Source organism: Pyxicephalus adspersus, chromosome 2, assembly GCF_032062135.1.
Source record: "Pyxicephalus adspersus chromosome 2, UCB_Pads_2.0, whole genome shotgun sequence".
Classification (NCBI taxonomy): Eukaryota; Metazoa; Chordata; class Amphibia; order Anura; family Pyxicephalidae; genus Pyxicephalus; species Pyxicephalus adspersus.
Genome location: NC_092859.1, coordinates 93,362,572 through 93,382,138, shown reverse-complemented (window position 1 = coordinate 93,382,138; position 19,567 = coordinate 93,362,572). Strand labels below are relative to the sequence as shown.

The 19,567-nt window shown below is 38.3% G+C and overlaps 2 protein-coding genes across 5 annotated transcripts in view; one reads left to right on the top strand and one right to left on the bottom strand.

Moving 5' to 3' along the window:
- Window positions 1–16,055, bottom strand: part of ZNF277 (zinc finger protein 277) — a 30,698-nt gene extending 14,643 nt beyond the window's left edge. The window contains exons 1-4 of one of the 4 annotated variants that reach the window (XM_072401520.1): window positions 15,956–16,055; window positions 10,145–10,340; window positions 5,197–5,285; window positions 2,228–2,310 (exon numbers count right to left, since the gene is read on the bottom strand). In XM_072401520.1, coding sequence (XP_072257621.1) covers window positions 2,228–2,310; window positions 5,197–5,285; window positions 10,145–10,340; window positions 15,956–15,983 — 396 coding nt within the window. In that variant the 5' untranslated portion in view covers window positions 15,984–16,055. Of the gene's footprint in view, window positions 1–2,227; window positions 2,311–5,196; window positions 5,286–10,144; window positions 10,341–15,307; window positions 15,465–15,955 lie in introns of those variants that run through there. The other 3 variants (XM_072401522.1, XM_072401519.1, XM_072401521.1) reach the window with 3 other exon arrangements.
- A 2,678-nt stretch (window positions 16,056–18,733) lies between these two features.
- Window positions 18,734–19,567, top strand: part of DOCK4 (dedicator of cytokinesis 4) — a 172,331-nt gene continuing 171,497 nt past the window's right edge. The window contains exon 1 of the mRNA XM_072399031.1: window positions 18,734–19,306. Coding sequence (XP_072255132.1) covers window positions 19,270–19,306 — 37 coding nt within the window. The 5' untranslated portion in view covers window positions 18,734–19,269. The remainder of the gene's footprint in view (window positions 19,307–19,567) is intronic.

Here is a 19,567-nt window from a genome sequence, read left to right as displayed (position 1 = left end):
AAAAAAAAAAAAAAAAAAACTTGAGGATGGCTTTCTTTAAAAATCAGCTATAGCACAGGCAAGGCTGTCTTTTCTGCAGAAAAAAAAACTTCCCTATGGGGAAGCAGCAATCTCTGGTTCCGGGCTCAGGGGTCTGATATGCCTTAAAGCCAGAGCTCTCCAAACAAGAAAAAAAAAAAAAAACTTTGTTGAATGCAGACAAAAAAAAAAAAAAAAATATTTATATATATATTCCATTTAACCTGAAGGTTTCATTTTTATCTGTATTTCTAAGTACTGCATATTAAAATCAGCAATAAAGAAAAATCTGGGTATCCTAATAGGAGGGAGGGACACATGAACAATTTTCTTTTTTGGAAATTTTTAACCAAGGTAAACAATATATAAATTCATTTATTTATTTATAACATCATGTTAAACAAATTTTCTCTGGAGTAAAAGCATGTGGCACATTCATCATTTCTGCTTAACATCTGTTGCATTTTGCGAACACATGTCTCAGGAATTTTAGGTATTACATTTCCTTTAAATGCTGCAAATGAAATATATAGGAGTAAGCAGCACTAAAAATTTGTTTGCATAGAAAATTTGTGACCAGCTTTTTACTATATAAATGGATCTCTTGCCTGTAGCAATTATACAAGTATGACAGTAGATGGAGTGCTCACAACTCTTGATCTAGCCTGATGTTAAAGCATTCTTTTGAAGAATTATTGTGTAAAGTTTTGCATGGACTAATTCCAGGAAATTCCATGGAGTTTGCCAATTGATAAGCAGCAAAGTTCGGCAAATGTCAAATATTAAAATTTCTATATACAGGTAGAACTTCTACATACCACACACATACACAATAACCTCATGCGCGTATAATATAGACATATATTGTAGTTTTTCAGTTTTGAAGTACACTGTTTCTTTAAGATAAAAAAATATACTGCTGAAAAGGGCTGCAGTATAAAATGAATTTTTTAATATATTTGCTTTTTTTTCATACAGATAGATGTTCCTGCTGACTGCTCAAAAAATGAGCTGTCTGTAGCTACAGGCAACCAGACTGTCTAGACAGATTCTACTCGCCTGACATGGGAAGCAGCTGGCTGCAGTTTAATGAGGAACTTGAATATATTTGAGGAAAGGCTCTGTGGAAGGCATGAAATGTAAATAAAATGTGTGCGGTGTGCTATCCTGCTGCTGACACTATAGACTTACGCTCTGTTAAGTTTAGCAGCAGGAAATCTACTGAACAGTTTACTGTGCACTTCCTTAAGTCATGGATAGGAAATACCAACCACTGCATTAGAGAATGAACAAGCTAGAGGTTTTATTTCTTACAGCTAATACAAAGCAGACTTGCTTTGTAATTGTTACTGAAATTAATTTCAAACTAACCGACTAAAACTGAAACTCTAAGTCTAGTAAAACAAATAATAAAGCCAGTTTGAAATTTTAGATTTTGGAGCTGAAAACAGATTTACCCTCCATTATGCTTTATAATTTACTGTGTCACCCTCACTTTTGCTCCTAGTGACCATTGTTCCCAGAACATAAAGTGAAAGGAAATTTAAAGTCACAAGAGCAAGAGGAGGTGAGGGAAATTCTTCCAAACGATAAAACTGCTCCAGAGATAAAATGTTTGAGAAGGTATATCTTCTCATTTGAAAAAAAAAAATACTTGACATATACAGAAAAACAAATTACTTCCTACCTTATAAGATCAAAAAAAAAAAAAAAAAACATTGCATGAATGCTTATGTACATTATGGAAGAAAATGTCTGATTAATGAACTAATAAGTGAACCATCATTTTACCAAGCTTCCACAGATGCTTATAAACACCAGTTGCAGATTCTGCATTTTTAGGCTTATGGGCTAATTACTCAAATAGGCCGGATAGCGCGAAGTCTACTGTAGCTACATAACATATTCATGTAATAGAGTGAAGCAAAAATAGGGAATAAGTAGGATTTAAATAAAATCAGGACAAAGTAAAAAGTTATTTTTTAGTAACCAATACAAGTAGCAAGAGTTTACTTCTTAATGACCTATAAATATTGCATGCTATTGTTGCTTTCTTTATTACTTTGTGGAATAGAAGATAAAAAGTGTGACAGGTAAGTGGTGAGAACAAATAAAATGTCTAATTGACTACTATCACCTTTAAAAGCTTCTGTCATTATCTAAATGCATTTTCATCACATTAAAAGGAGTTCTGCTTTTCATTGCTCACCAATCTCTCTTGTTGGAGCTCTTCCCGTAGGACGCGGTCTTCTGGTAAAACATCACAAAGAAGAAAGTAGTTTTCTTGTTGTTCTACGGAAAGATAGCGAATGAAACTGTACAATGCAGCAACATTTGTATAAACAAATATATGTTAAAATAAATGCAATGGTATAATACCTATGGACAGCACACATTGCAGATTTTGGACTAAGCCTCCCCTTCCCCTATTAATTTTTCCAAAAACATACATTTATTGCCAAATTTAACATGCTGTCAGACAAGCTGCAATGGGTAATTCTCCATCTGTCCCCTGCATCTCCATGTGACTTCACAGATCACATGGCCAGGCATACCGGATGTTTAGGTATGCACTAGAAGGGGATGGCCCATTTATCAAAGTATTAATAGCTACACAGTTTACAGATGCCTTCAAACAGTATTACAGAGATGACCAGCTGCCAAATAGTGAAACTTCTATAAAAGAATAACCAAAAGTCTGCCTGGAACATGATCATTTTGCAGTGTTTTTTAGCCACAGAACTTTGTTTTGAATCGCTGCACCACATAATGGCCTCAGTAGATTCCCTGCAAAGCTCTGCTGTGAAGAACTGTCTGAGAGCAACACAAACTATTTTATTGTGTCGGTAAAGGAGGAAGGGAGGATTACACAGGTCAACATGTCATTTTGCTCAGATATAATTTTATTTGGCTTTGTAGTATTTTTGATGTGGATTTCAAATCTGTGTTCAGCTTTTGTAATGCAGCCAATTATATATTGTGTGAAATTCATTTTAAATAGCCTTAACATGTTACAACATTTAACAACAGTTTTCATTTTTTAAGGTTACAGACCCCACTAATTGCAATTCATTTTATTTGTCATCATGCCTAGAAATGATCCAGACAGTTTGTTACATGTGTGGTTCATTCACGACGAAAGCACAATGTCGGCAAATTGCCACAGAACTTAAAAAGATATACAAATTATATTTGGGCTGTCAACTTGGTGGCCAGGATAAATCTTGGGCTACACATGTCATCTGTACCAGTTGTTCCAACAGACTGCGTGACTGGCTAAATCGGCGTAAAGCAGCAATGCCATTTGCAATACAGATGGTGTGGGGAGAACCGCGGGACCATCTAATCGACTGCTATTTTTGCCACGTCAACGAAAGTGGATTCTCAGGTAAAACTAAGCCCAAAATTGTATATCCCAGCCTCAAATCTGCAATTAGGTCTGTTCTCCATGATGATTCATTGTCAGTTCCGGTACCGCCACATGATGGACCCGAACCATCTGATCCAGACTACTTGGCCGATGAAGATTCAGAACCAGAGACCTTTACACAAGCAGAGCTGAATGATCTCTTTCGTGATCTAAATTTCTCCAAATGCAACGGAAAACTTCTTGCGCTGCTTCTGTCCTGTGTCACATCATGGATAAACACTAGTGTCCCAGTGCCACTGGCAGCCATGCACCCCCAAGCCATCACACTGCCTGCGCCATGTTTTACAGATGATGTGGTATGCTTTGGATCATGAGCTGCTCCACGCCTTCTCCATACTTTTTTCTTGCCATCATTCTGGTAAAAGTTGATCTTGGTTTCATCTGTCCAAAGAATGTTTTTCCAGAACTGTGCTGGCTTTTTTAGATGTTTTAGTGTCAAATCTAGCCTTTCTATTCTTGAGGCTTATGAGTGGCTTGTACCTTGCAGTGCACCCTCTGTATTACTTTCATGCAGTCTTCTCTTTATGGTAGACTTGGATAACTCCTGGAGAGTGTTGATCACTTGGTTGGTTTGTTGTGAAGGGGTTTCTCTTCACCATGGAAATGATTCACTACTGTTGTCTTGCAAGGACGTCCAGGTCTTTTGGCATTGCTGGGTTCACCCGTGCTTTATTTCTTTCCCATGATGTACCAAACTGTAGATTTTGACACTTTCTGTTTTTGCAGCTTAAGGATGGCTTGTTTCACCTGCAGGGAGAGCTTCTTTGACCGCATGTTGTCTGTTCACAGCAAAATCTTCCACAATCAGGAACCCCCCCTCAAATCAACTCCAGGCCTTTTTTACTGCTTAATTAATAAGGACATAACGAAGGAATTGTCGAAGTATAATATTGGACCTAACTTTACAAGCACATACAATATTAACTATAACAGCACTCATAACTCAGGAACTGTATGTGTTAGTGAAAAACTGATCTGAAATCTGCTTGAAACACTGATTTAGAAAAGTTTGCTGTGGTTTCTGATGATTATCAAAACTAATTTTTTGTTGACCTGTGTTATTAGCCCTGGTCTTTCAATGGAGCAGGGACCTAGCTGTAGCCGTGACATCTAGAACTCTTGCACTTCCTCTAATAATCCAGGTCATCCAGTGGCCTTATTTATTTGATCAGGAGAAGTGTGACTGCCAACGTTAATAGCATGGTACACCCAATTATGCTGCAAAAAACCCCTCTAGATAGTAATTTGTTTGATGCTTTGCTGTAAAGAGATCTATAGAGAATGGGAAACAGGCTTTAGTCAGTCATAGTGATTATTCAGCATCCATGAAATCCTCTACACCTAAAATGTCAAACAGAGATAATGTTGACATTTATACTATTTACACTGTGGGGTTGGTTTACTAATAGAGTTTAGGCTGTTCCCATAGCAAAGTGAATTATTTTTGAGCAAGGGAAATGTTACTCATTGGAAATTATATTAGAATAGCATCGACAGTCTTCTGAAATTTAGCTACCACGTTGTTATTCAACATCTTGTTGGTCTGCTGGTTTTATTGCGTCTTGAGTGACTGACAACAATATGGATACCATGAGTCATGATAACAAGCATGCTACCTATGATATAAGTAGGCCTAGCTATAACAGGCAAGTAATTAGCAGTTTTTAAAAAGTTACCAATGCAATCCTCTACATGTCTTTCCAATTAAAGCATGTGTCCTGTAACATTTGTATCCAATCAAATCTTACCTTCTGAAGCTTCTGTATTAGTCTTGATTACTGAGCAGAAGTCTGTTACAGGTTGCTCTGAAAATCTTTTCTTCCAGTACAAAACATAGCTAAAGAACAAAAACAATACAATCAACCATAAAAAAACAAAAAAGGAAAACACCTTGAAATACAATCTTGACACAAAGTATATACTGGAAAAAACGGTTATGAAGAATTTCATATACTGTAATTTTGGATAAGACATACCACCAGATTGCAATGATAGAAGGAAAGACATGTAAAAAAAAAAAAAACACATTCAAATATGTATTTGATGTAGATCCTGTATGAATAGTTGGGTACAAACACACGCAGCAAGTAGTAGTTTGGCAAAAATCAGTAGTGCGTTTACAGTTCATGCACCATAAGTTTTTTGCTCAGACTATTAATGTCAAGGTGATTGAGGTATAACAGAAAAACACACCTTTGGTGTCTAGCATTTTTTATGTCCACATCCCTATGGTAGTCCGTTACTCCCCTAGCATCTAGTGCATTGTTAAACCCTGGGAAATATACTGTTTGCTTTAAATTCTTTATGAGAAACATATGAAAGTGTGTGGCTGTTAAGTACTGCAGGCAAGTTGGTCATGCCAATACTGTGCTGCTCATTCTTTTTCAGAGGGCCTTGATTTAATTCTGTAACTGGGGAACTGCATCAATAATCCAACCAGCCAACAGGAGGGGAGGTCTGGCATAAGTAAAGAAAGTTATAGTCCTCTACCAAGATAGGTGCTTCCACACAAAGATAAAATACAGCAAGTCAGTTCTGCAGAAAAGACTGCAAAGTGCCAATAGACAAAAATAGTTACATGCCTGTTAATCCTTGTTCTGGGCACAGCTGAAAACAACACACTGGCATGTATATGCATTACAAAATTGGCCTGTCCTGTGCAAGAGCAGGACACATGGCAATTAAACACTACTAAACAGGGCCCTATAAAAGGAAATACCGCAGTCGTATGTATGATAATGTGATCTTTGCTTGAAATTATTTAATAAAGTTCTTTTATGACAAAAGTAACGCACAATCGCACATACCAGACTCCACCACCACTGCCATCACACCGCTGGGAACACTGACTCTACCATCTATACGCAATAAATCTACTTTCCTTCCTTATCATTTATTACACATGTCCAAACATTTATATGTTTAGATATATATCCAGAATTACTATGAAGAATACTACTCATTAAATCAGACACACACACATTCATCAGGCTGGCTGCATAGACACCAAAACCAAAGACTTTCTTTGGATTAAACACCCTGTTCTACCTACCTTTACAGCCTGCCCAAGGTGCATAAGAATCCACTCAATCCTCCAACGCCAGCGATTTAGTTGATACCTACCCTCCTATATTAGAAGACACCATTCAACTATTACAAATGTTACACAATATGACAGTTCCTCCTGACACCCTCCCGGTCACTGTGGATGTAGAAGCTCTCTATAGCAGTATATCACACACCAAAGGCCTACAAACTATAGCTTCCATCCTTCATTCCAGTGACCCATTAATACACTCCTACAACCAATTCATTCTCCTACTCCTTGAATACATACTTACCCGTAATGTATTCACATTTAACAACAATACAATACAAACCCAAGGAGTGGCGATGGGGGACGAAGTGTGCCCCATCTTAAGCTATCTTTTACCTTTAACACTGGGAGAAATATCTCTTCTCCTGTTCTGAAATGACTCCATACCTTACATCAGACTATGGCACCGCTAAGCTGATGACAACCTCATCATTTGGACAGGCCCATATCATCTACTTAATGATTTATTTAATTGCAAACCAATGACTATAATCTAAAATTTACCTTTAATTTTCTATCCAAACTTATCCCCTCCCTGGACATTTATATCAATGTCTCCCAGGATCTACATATTACCACATCCCTCTACAGAAAAGAAACAGCAGGCCATACCATTTTACATGCCCACAGCACTCACCCCAGATCACTCATCAACAGTATGCCATACAGTCAAATGCTTAGACTCAGAAGGAATTGCACATCAGAAGTTTTTACACTTGAGATAGACTTACACACAGAGAACACAGTAAAAAACGTCTCAAAAAGACTTACCAAAGAGTACGCACGTTTAAGAGGGAAGACTTCATTTACACGATTCAAGCAACATCACCACAACATATACAAGATTCTGGTCAAACATTGGAACATTCTCACATCGGATCCAAACATCAAAACACATCTTGGCATGAAACCCCAAAACAGATATAGAAAGGCAGGTTTCCTAAGGAATTCCTTGGTCTCCAGTCACTATACCCAACACCCTACTACACAGGACGACAATAGGCCCCATGGCACAATCAAATGTGGCCACTGTAGCGAATACAGATGGATATACGAAAATCTGGCACTCCAACTCCCCAATGGTTCAATCATGTCAACTGTCAATCTTTAGGCATAATATACCATTATGTGTTCTTGTGGTGGTTTGCTATGTTAAAACAAAAAGACCCTATTCAATCAAAAATGGCAAAATGGCAACACCAATTAGCTTCCACGTAGAAACTGAAGAAAAATTCAATACTAACCACATCAAAATTGCTGATCTGGAAAAACTCTCCCCCAATATTAAAGGGGGTGGTTTTGACAAAAAACTTTAATGCGAAACTAAGTGGATCTTTTTTTACTAAAAGTTAACCATTTTCCAGGTGGAAACGAGATGTTTAGTTTCAAACTTTTTCTGTGAGACAATATGTTCTCCTATTTTTGTCTAAATTACTATATTGTTAATCACTTCATATTGATATATTGTTAATCACTTCATATTGATATATTATATTATTGTCATACTCCATAATATAAATTTATATTTCTATATAATCTCTCAAGATTGTGTTCTTTGTGCTCTCTACTAATAATTTCTTTATTTTATCTGCTCATTTATTCACTTACTCAGAGATATATTTACTTTTTTAATATGTATTTGATTGTACAATGAGGGTAAGAAGTATTTGATCCCCTGCTGATTTTGTATGTTTGCCCTCTGACAAAGAAATGACCAGTCTATATTTGTAATGGTAGGTTTATTGTAGGTGTGAGAGACAGAAAATCAACAAAAGAACCTTCAAAAACCCAGTGCTCAAAAGTCAGAGCTTGATGTGCATTGTAATGTGTGAATAAATATTTGATCCCCTATCAACCAACCAACTGGCTAGGCCACTCACCTAAATGCCTCATTAAGATAATATATCTCACATATAAATATTATATTTATCTGATCTGTATCTAATGCCAAGTTAATGCAACTGTTTAATATTTCTTATGTCTATCACATATTTAGATTGTGTCATGTATGTGCTTATTGCTTCGCTAAACATACCGCCACCCAAGGAAGCCCACACCCGGTGAAACGGGTGGGGTATTACAACCTTATGTATTTGACTACCAATTGCGGTCAATTACACGTACAAAGTTAGATTAGCAATGTCTAGCACAAATTTACCCTGATTCTAAGGACACAGAGAATCAGACAATGTTGATATCTGTATTTGTATAATAAGAAGTTAGCATTATTACAATTTAATACAAATGATTGTTTGCCTAAATGCTACTTTTGTCTGTTTTTTTCTATTGGCTTGAAATTCAGCAAATACCATTGCATCTATCCTTTAAATGGCAATAATAAAATTATACATCATTACATCTTAATAAAACACAATGTTTTCGCATTGCGTATGAAATTCCAGCACTGCAAAGCCATTATGCTACCCAATGAGCCATTGTACATTGATTTTTTATTTATTTTTTTTGTAAAAGAATCTGTTTAATTTTCTGTTATTATGGAATGGATATACTTGCTTGCTAACAAGTATACAAAATAAGACACTAGGAAAAAAGCATTATTCTGCCATCAGTAATCATACTTGTGTCTGAAGTATCTTTAATTTTTCAGTTTCACCATGGTAACTGCAGAACTTTTCACAAATGCTTCAGAATCTACAGTTCCCTAATGCCTATAAATCTTGAAATGAGGTTAAACGGGGCTTCTTTAACAGTTAAAAATATTATATATATGATCAGAAATATTAGAAACAGGGATAATACCTTAATTGGTGTATATAATCCAAATAACAAATGTAATGTATAGCAGTTCAGAATTCCTTAGATGTGGTGGCTGAACTTCAAAAATGTGTTTGTCTTTCATGGAAGGTGGGGAAATTAGTAGTTTACATAAGGAAGAAAACATTGCTTTATATATCAGCTCAGCTCAAAGGAAACTAGGACCCAGAAAGGTAAGCCAACGGCCCGGCCCTATCATTGTTATCAGAACAAAATCATAGCGAATGACTTAACTCCAGATTTGAGTAGTAAAAAAAATCAATGATTTAAGTAATTTGGTGGCTTTATCACTGTTTACATTTTATTATAAATATGTTTAAAAGAAAGCATCTAATATATAATCATGTGGAGAACCTCAAATTATTTCTCTTGTATTTTAATATATCCTAATATTTATCTTACATAAAGAGACATTTACTCCAAGCCACCAGGTAATACACCTTTACTGCAAAACGTTTATATAAAACAAACCACACACATATAATTTTCATTAGGAACCCATCATTCAGAAATGCATTTTGGGTTTAATGACCCTTCAAAAACACCAATGAAATCCTTTGTTATAGGTGTTTTGTTCATCCTGCTAGAATTGTATTTGTGCTGACAACTTCCTGTGCTTTTTGGCCTTGATGACTTCTATTAGTCAGCATTGCACACAGCTCTTTCTATAGACTATACAAAAATTCCACTCTATGTAATAGAGAAGTGGGTGCTTTGGAGATCAGTCCTAAGGTGACTACCCCAATACTCTGTAGATAAAGTACAATGAGTGCAATTATTTCTGTAAAGATTTTCAGTGGGTAAATAATAAACATATTCCTTACCTTTTAAAATTCGCTATTAACTTTACATCAGCGATGACAAGCTTATGCTCAATAATCATGTGTTTGAGTAGTCCATCTTTTTCAGCCTCCTTGTACAGCTGTTCACAGAAAATACATGGCAAAAACACAGCGTCACTTGGGAAATTGTAAGGCCTTTCTGGAAATGACAGAGCCTCTAGGATGCAGTCCTTGTTATCTGTGAATACATTCAAAGCAATCTTTACATTATATTCATCTTCCCATATACAGCAATATATATCCCAAAAATACTACCAAGTCTGCACTCAGGCATTTTGCTGTATGGCTCTTTGCAATGGAATGGGAAGGGTATTCAAAAAAGTTCAGCCTGATGGATTGCACAGCCAGTGCTTTACCAGTAAATCTCAGAAACACTTTCATGAACACAAAGGATGTTTCAAACCATTTATTTCCTGCAATATGTACACCAGATTAGCCATCCTCCTCCACAAATTTAAAAGCCTTTTACAAGCTGGGAGCCATAGATGCTTAGCATGCACATATTATACAGATGGATACCAGAGCACTACTAGAACATATGTCTGCATTGTGCTGTACATATTTCAGAATTTCAGCAGATAATCTAACAATTACTTGGCTAAAATAAGAATATAGTCTAGCTGGACACAATAGAAGGAAGAGAAGTCTAATTCTGTTTGGGGTAAAGGAGCACACATATTTGCAATGCATTACTTGGTACACCTTTTGGTGTATATCTATGTATATGCATGTATTGGTATAATAAAACTACCTCCACTGTAAAAAAGATATATACTCTTTTATATATGTTTACCATCATCACTGCTACTACCATTAGTGCTACATCTACACGCCATTAAGTGGTTTGTACTAAACTCCTGAGGAAGCAGACCAGATCTGCAAAATGCGTAGAGTAAAAAATTGATTGCCTTCCCCCTAATTACCACTTGGTAAAAGGAGCTTTGAGAAAACAGTACTTACCTTTTGTGGTAGCAGATCATTGTCTAGTAAATTTTTCTTATCGACCCTTGGGGGTTGATGCTTTGAATCTTTACCTTAATGGCAGGAGAAATTTCTCTAGTGGCCCATATGTCCCCTTGATTAATTTTAATTGAGCTATGTGTATACAGTTGACATTCAAAAATCTGGCAACTTCAGGACCCGAGGAGTGAAGCATTTTTGGAAGTTATACTTACCTACACACACAGGCCAGCCTTCCTCTCGCAGCACCCGCTGACATCTGGCACAGTTCCAGGAAGCAGGGATGTCCTAGCGAGTATTTAGTCTAGTAAGCAAGACTTAACAGCTGTTTCTGCAGAACAGCGCCATCAAAACATCAGTGGCCAAACAGTGTACTGCAGTCCCTGTATAGAAAATGCGACCTGAAATTCATGCCTGAAAACTGAAGGAAACAGATTATCGATGGTCGGATTTTTTATTGTCAACTGTATGTTCTTGTCTCTTCCTTATAAACAGTTGTTTTTGTTTATACATATTTGTAAATAAAAGATGTTTTATGATATTACACTGTTCACTATCTTTAAAATCCTACTTTCTAGTCTATTCATCAATTCTACACATTGATGAACCAGCTAAAGGGTTCTCTACCAATCTTTAACTAGCTGGACACAAAAAAAGGATTACTTAAATGTTTGCTCTGCAGTTTTGGCTTATGTTTCCACAACAGTATGAGATATTTAGGGGTTCCATTAGATTAAAGTAGATGTAAAGTAACAAAAAAGTAAAAAAAAAAAAAAAAAAAGTAAACCCAGACTGTTGTTACCAGGCCAAGGACTTCACCAGGAATAAGGATTCCTGATAGTGGTTCCCCTTTATTGTATTATGGAGATTTGGCTATTGCCAAGCTGGATCATTTGAAAAAAAAAGTCCATAGCTTCCTTAAATAAGGGAGACACTGGAGAGGACTGTAAGGCTAAGTACACACGTGCAATAATTGTTGTTGGAAAGGATCTTTCACGATCCTTTTCAACGACAAACGACTGCACAATGCATGAATGGGTCTTGTACATACAGCACCGTTCTGCTCTATAGAGAGCAGAGGGGGAGAATGATGGAGCAGCACCCCACTGCGCTCTCCCCCCTTTACTTGCATTAGGATTGTTTGCCATCCATCGCCCGTGGATCGGCCAGGACGGTTGATTGGACGATGATCGCTATAAAACACACAAGATTCTTGTCTGATATCAGCCCTGAGCCAATTATCGGATAAGAACCACTGTACGTGTGTACCTAGCCTAACACATAAATATGTTTAGCATAATACAAGAATACAACCATGCATAACTACATATAGGGTAAAATAATATTTTGCACTTTGGACTGATTCTGAAGATGCAATTACTTACTTATTTATTGTCTATGAACGCATTTAGACAATGAATGTGGGATTAATAAAGACATGCATACATATACAGAAACACATCCTCCATAGTCCTTGTGTATGTTGAGTACTTAACTAGTAATCAATACTATTTATTTATTTAAAAATAATAAAATAGTAATAGTAGTAGGATTTCAAAGAATGCACATTGCTATCATGGGTCATTCTATAATTGGATTTTACAGAATCAAGGTCTTCAACTACGAAGAGGTAGTTCAATGACCCAATTATCCCATAACGGCCACCTTACATCAGTGCCCTTTCCCCACATCCGTCCATATTGGTATAATAGCAAACCCCCACCTAATATTAAAACCATTTCTAGTGCTAATTTTTCTGTACACTATGGAGTTAGAGTATGGTAATAAAAATATGATACACCTAAAATATTACAACAAATTGCATAGTAACAGATAATGTAGAGCAATCTTCACAAACTATATATAACCATTATTTACAGTGTGGGCACTCTGGTTAATGTGGTTAGGTAGTAATAAGTAGCGTTGTCATGGAGAGGTAAAGTAACCGACACACAAAACAAATAGAAAGTGAAATAATCTGCATAACAATATTGGCTGAAATTGTGTAAATCTTTTCATGCATACCAATTCTACCAGATGATGAAATAAAGGGATACCACAAGGCAAATCAATACCGGAAGCCCATGGTTTAATATATAAAGACATTAATATAAATCATTATTTCTTTTAAATAAACCAAACTTAGCTGTACAGCAGGCAAGGTAAGATGTTTTAGGATTAGCTGTGCCCAATATTTAGCATTTGTTGTAGGTTAATACATTGTGTAGGAAATACTGGATTGTAAGTGAACCCATTAAAAATGAAATGATTATCGGGCACACGTTTCATATTCATCCCATCCAACAAATGAGTACACTTTGTGCTTGTATGCCTTTAAACTAAAATTCACATTTTTTACACCAGAGACTTCTGACCATATGTGCAGTAATAAGGAGCTAGCATTAATAGAAGAAATATTTGCTGTTGTTTATTTCAAGTTCTAGAAGCAGAACGAGTCTCACAAGAATCTGAAGATATTCCCTTCAAGAAGCTGTTGCCTTGGAGCTTTCTGCCTTGTTACACATAAGAAAAAGGATTCAGGGGAAAATGTGAAAATGATAAAAACAGACAAGTTACTTCATAGCCTGTGCAGTAGATCACCTCCCACTCGCAAAATTTACAATCCAGATTGCTGGTAAGCATGGGCATGATATAGTACAGTATTAGTACATGTACCTCCAATACTGGCTAATAAATCCACGAAACCACATAACATACATAAGATCAATATTTTGGTGAATTATGAGAATATTTACTTGTAATAAAGTCTTGCACAGATAGACAGACGTCAGATTTCTGTAGTTGAAAACAATCTTTTGTGATCATTTGACTACTATTATCAAAAAACAGAATGGTATTCTCGATCAAACTGATAGGACAGATTGATGAACAATGTCAGGGGTTGTCAGGCTCGACTCATGGTATAGTCCTCACCAGGGACGAACACAACCATTCACCTTGGTCAACAATCATCTGTCCTTTGAACAGAGCTTTATATTTTGCAGAGCTCTTTACAGAGGACATGGAACTGTTTAATTCTCTAATTATCATTGAAGAAGCTCACAATCTACTGTCCCTATAACCTTATTACAGACTATGTTTGTTATAGACGTATGCAGCCTAACATTGGTGGGCTACATTGATCTATTTTTTATGTATGTTGTGGCATCTTGGGCAAACTAGTTAATATAATAGGCTTCTCTAACACAACACCAAAACCACAGAGTCATAGGGGAATATAAATAAAAATATAAAAGGGGCTATATAAATACTGTGTAATAATAATCATTTATATAAAAATGTAGTGAAGATGTTCCCAGGAGGATTACCTCTTTATTTACTATCAAATAGAGTGTGTTAATTGAGGCAGCCAGAGATTTTATCAGTTGGAGATTGCTTCTGAACCTGTGCAGTATTCATACACAAGTAATGATGACCTGTAGTTGACCTCCTTCTGACCTGTTCCTTTTCCATATGCATAGATCTGGATGGAAATGCAAAACAAGCTTGACAAAAGTCTGTCAACACATTCCCCTAATGTCACTTGTTCTATTGGTTACCAAGTCCCAGGAATCTAAATTTCTGCAGTTCTGACAAACCGTGTCAAGGTGTCCTACCTCCAAGTAATAAAATCCTGACCTGCTGCCTAAACCCAACCTTAAAGTGGACCTAAACTCAAAATTTTTACCTCCTCTTTCTGTCTAGATCACCGCGGGATACCTATGTCACACATCCCGGGAGGCTCTTGACTGCTCTTTCTGCTCATGCCTGGAAAGGAGCCTTTTTCATCAATGGGAGAAAAAAATTGCCAATCTCATGCATGCACAGTGAGATCAACAATAATTTTTCCCCATCTACGTCACCAAAGAGAAAAGATGACCACGCCTTGCGCTTCCTCTGTGCCAGGCCGAAGACAAATACCGGGACTCAATCGAAGAAACCTCGCGATGGATCCGCTGGATTAAAGGTGTTTTTTTTTTTTATTATTTTGACTTTAGTTCTGCTTAAACATATTTCTTCCTGCTGCCTAAAACTTACCCCTACCCCCCACTTCTTCGTGCCTAACTTTAACCCCTTTCTTCCAGGTCCCTATCTTTATACAGAAGGCAAGAAAACCTAACATCGTTAGCTGTTCATATCATAGCTGTTGAACCTTTAGAGAAGAAGTAAACCCGCATGACTCACCTATCTGCGTTCCATCACAGGGCGCCTCCATCTTCGTTTCTTCTTCTTCCTAGAGCCCATCTTTGGCCATCGTTATTGGCTGTGCCGGGATGACGTAACTCCCACACCGCTGTTTATTCATCCCCGGTACACATGTAAGGGAAGTTGGGATACCCGGGAAATCAAAAATTACCACTGCGTGTGCGCAACTCCGCGTTTTCACATTTCCCAGAGGCAATCAGGCAGGTAAGATGGGTTATTGCATAAGAGACATCACCTGTCCTTTCTACAATACCCACCTGATCCCTTATTTTATAAAGTGGGAACTTTAATTCTAATAAAGGTAAGACAGGACACTAAATAACCACCTACTCTACAGAAGATGCCCCATCCCCACCCATACACCACTACAAGTACACATATGTAGGAGCAGACACAGACAATTAGTTCTTGGGGATCCTTTCAATGCTGTATAAATCTATTTATATGATTCTAATAACACGTTATGAACCTTATATAACAATATGACATGAAAGGACGGAAATCCATCCATTACCTCAGGTACACAAAACACCTAATTATGGCGTCAGATGAAATGTCCCAGCCAAGGACCCCTGTCCTGACCCAGCATCCCCACACACCTATAGACTAAAGTCTGCTATACAATACCTGCATGCTCACTGCCAGCCGCGGCCATGCTGGAACCACTTCCGCCAGTGGGCGTGTACAGCCATGTGATTGGATGACAGCACAGCCTCCATACAACACATGGGCGGAGCAACCTGTATACAGCACCGCCCCTTTGTGAAAACCCGTTCGTGACTGAACCTTACCGCTTCTATTAACCCTTTTATTGCCAGCGGCACGTTTTCCGTCAGCGGCTTTCTTGTCAGCAGATGGTCTTTTATTAACTCTCTCATTGCCAACAACTCCCTCTTTAGCTTCATTCTCAGTGAATAGCCTTTTATTAACCACTTCATTGCCAGCAATTCTCTTGTCAGCAGAATTTTTGTCAGTAAATGCTCTTTTAGTAACCTCTTCATTGCCAGGATCTTCTTTTCCATTGATGGTTTCATTGTCAGCAATGTACTTTTATTAACCTCTTCATAGCCAGCATCTTCTTTTCTATTGATGGCTTCATTGTCATCAATGTCCTTTTAGTAACCTTTTAATTGCCAACATCTTCTTTTCTATTTATGGCTTCATTGTCAGTACAGGTTCTTTTAGTAACCTCTTCATTGCCAGCATCTTCTTTTCTATTGATGGCTTCATTGTAAGAAATGTCCTTTTATTAATATCTTCATTGCCAGCATTTTCTTTTCTATTGATGGCTTCATTGTCAGTACAGGCTCTTTTAGTAACCTCTTCATTGCCAGCATCTTCTTTTCTATTGATGGCTTCATTGTAAGAAATGTCCTTGTAGTAACCTCTTCATTGTTAGCAGCTCTAGTTTTATGAAGCATACAGATACTAAAAGTTGTGTGATTGGTAAAGTCTGTTATTAGCAGCACTTGCTGTATTAATCATTAGTAGTTCCCCATCATATTAAAGTATATGAATAGTTAATACTTATTTTGTAAATATTTTCAGGGCGACTAGGGAAGGGTTACATCTACCTGTGTTTTCATGCCTGTGTATTACAGAGCTGCTGTCCCAGAGGCACCACATTAAGATTGGGGGGGTGCCCCATGCCAGGGGGAAAACTGCCCCTGGAAAAGATGCCCACGTTGGAAGATTTTCTCTTACCTTTTGTACTGGGGCAACTAGAACATTTTGGACTTCCCCTTTATCACCGTCTTTCTTAGTGACAATGGCCCCAAGTACAAATTGAGAGGTGAATAGGGGCAATAAAACACTGGCAGGTCTAACCCTTTAACACACCACCAAACTACAACTGACACTCTTTAACATATAATTATTAACAATACAACCTCATATTAACCATTGCCAGCTCTCTTATTTCCATGTATATTAACACAATAACCCTATTTGCCAGCACTACTAGCACCTTGGCCAAAAGAAAAACCCTTTCATCACTTCTTCACAAGAAGCTCCTGGTGTGTTTAGTTAATAAGCCTCTCACGGCTACCTCCCAAAATAAATCATTCTGGTAATTAGACAGTTCCCCAAAAATGTAATGCAATGTTTAGGAGGTGGCCCATCAGTTACTATGTAAGATGCATTAATAAGACAAAAACTGAATGTATAATATGATATTTCCTTTTTTCAGTCACATGTGACTGCTGTAATCAATGATTGGGGAAAATGGTGTTTTCATTGATTGCCAGTGGAAAGAATGCCCTTCATACATTAGTGGTCAGAATACCATATTTACAGATCCCAAAAAGATCCCTGGTTGCATGCAGCTGGCTCTGCTAAGTAGTGTTGGCCCCAGAACTATGCAGACAACATCATACGAGAGGGCAATCACCCACAGCTCAGGTAACCCCTGAAAACCCTCTGGCAGAACCATAGGCTTTCATGGGACCCTGGTTGAGAATGGTTGGTGTAATTCTCACTTTTCAGAATCTTTGTGCTAGTGTTAGCTGCTAGCACCCAGCCATATATAATACCATCAATATTCATTTAGGGCCAACCAATCTCAGCTTATATGTGTAGCCAGGTGTGACACTGCTGTGTTTGGTACTGGCAACCAAATTCAGATTTACTGGTAGGACACATATTAGATGACCAGTATTGAGGTTTATGTCAATACAGTGTCTTTAAGGTTGACAGTGAAATGTGGCAATTACTGTTGTATTCAGGGTATTGAAAAAAGTGTGGGTCATATTTTGCTCTGACTACACCTATTTAGATTGTGAAGATCCGGTGGGTGCATTATCAAGCTGCTGATCACTGAGGGTCTATCGGATCAAAATCTCACTGATTAACTGTTTTGACTGCACTGCCATTTATCAGAGAGGCTTCCCAAATCAGGGGTGATCAACTTTGGCCAACCTTTGTACCCGAAGACTACTGTGGGTGTCCTACTTTTCAGTGGATTTCTGAGCATATGTTGGTTTTCCAAATCTTTCCAATAAGTTCTGTGGTTGTGTAGTCAGGGATGTATTGGTGTAGAGTTAGTATTGGGGATACCCAAGGGTAGCAACCATGTTGTTTTCCGGCCTGCCTTTCCGCCACAATAGGCCGGATAACCCAGGGTCCACTGTATCATAATATATACATAGATGACAAAGTTTTATTTTTAAATGAAATGATGAGTGAGAAAGGATAAACCAAAGAAGGCAATTGTCATATCAAACTTGAATAGAAAGGAACCTGCTGGGTGAATTTAAGGGTGAATAAACTGGAAATCTGCAATTCAATACAAGGCTTGACAAGTGAAGAACATCTGGTGCTGAAAAGGTTAATTGAGAGGGGGCGTGGCTGAGAACTGTGACGTGTCATCGGTTAGGCAGTATACTCTACCTTGCTGGAGAACTCGGGAGCGTGCAGAGCCCAGTGGCGCGCATGCGTATTGCGGTCAGTGGGGGTCTCGGGTATAGCGGCGTGCTCTGCAGCCCGATCTCGTAGCGTTGCTTTTCTCCTGGTTACCAGAACAATGAGCCCAGTGCCAGCGAGCCAGCCGGGGCCATAGATGTGTTCGTATGGCGCATGCTCCTGCACGGGGGTACACGGGGCAAGCAGTACACTGACCTATGGGGTGACGGGCTGACACATCACATAGACCTGACAAGTTGTGTTGATGATCGTGCCAGGCTTGTTTGGGTCAGCTGGCACACACGGAGCACAGTCTCAGCGCCTGGCACGGCTCGGGGCAGTCCGTATCACAAAGACACATTGACAAGACAGCCGTCATTGGCAGCACCGGAGGCGGCATTGTGCGGCTCCTCTACCTTCCAGTGACAGCAGGACAGAGGGGGCTTGTACACAAAGACAGCACACAGGAGGGGGCACCACCATCAGAGGAGGGATGACTGGCTTCCCCTGATCCACAAACACGGCATCACAACACTGGAAACATGTGGGTACCCACGGAGCACGAGAAATACGGCGTCGGTGAGTGATCGCCTCCACCTACCCATCCTATACAGCCCGATCACCCTCATCCCTACACAGCAACATAAATTCCCCCTCATCCCTACACAGCAACATAAATCCATCCTCGTCCCTTCACAGCAACATAAATTCCCCCTCATCCCTACACAGCAACACAAACACCTCCTCATCCCTACACAGCAACACAATCACATCCTCATCTCTACACAGCAACACAAACCCATCCTCATCCCTACACTTCAACACAAACCCATCCTCATC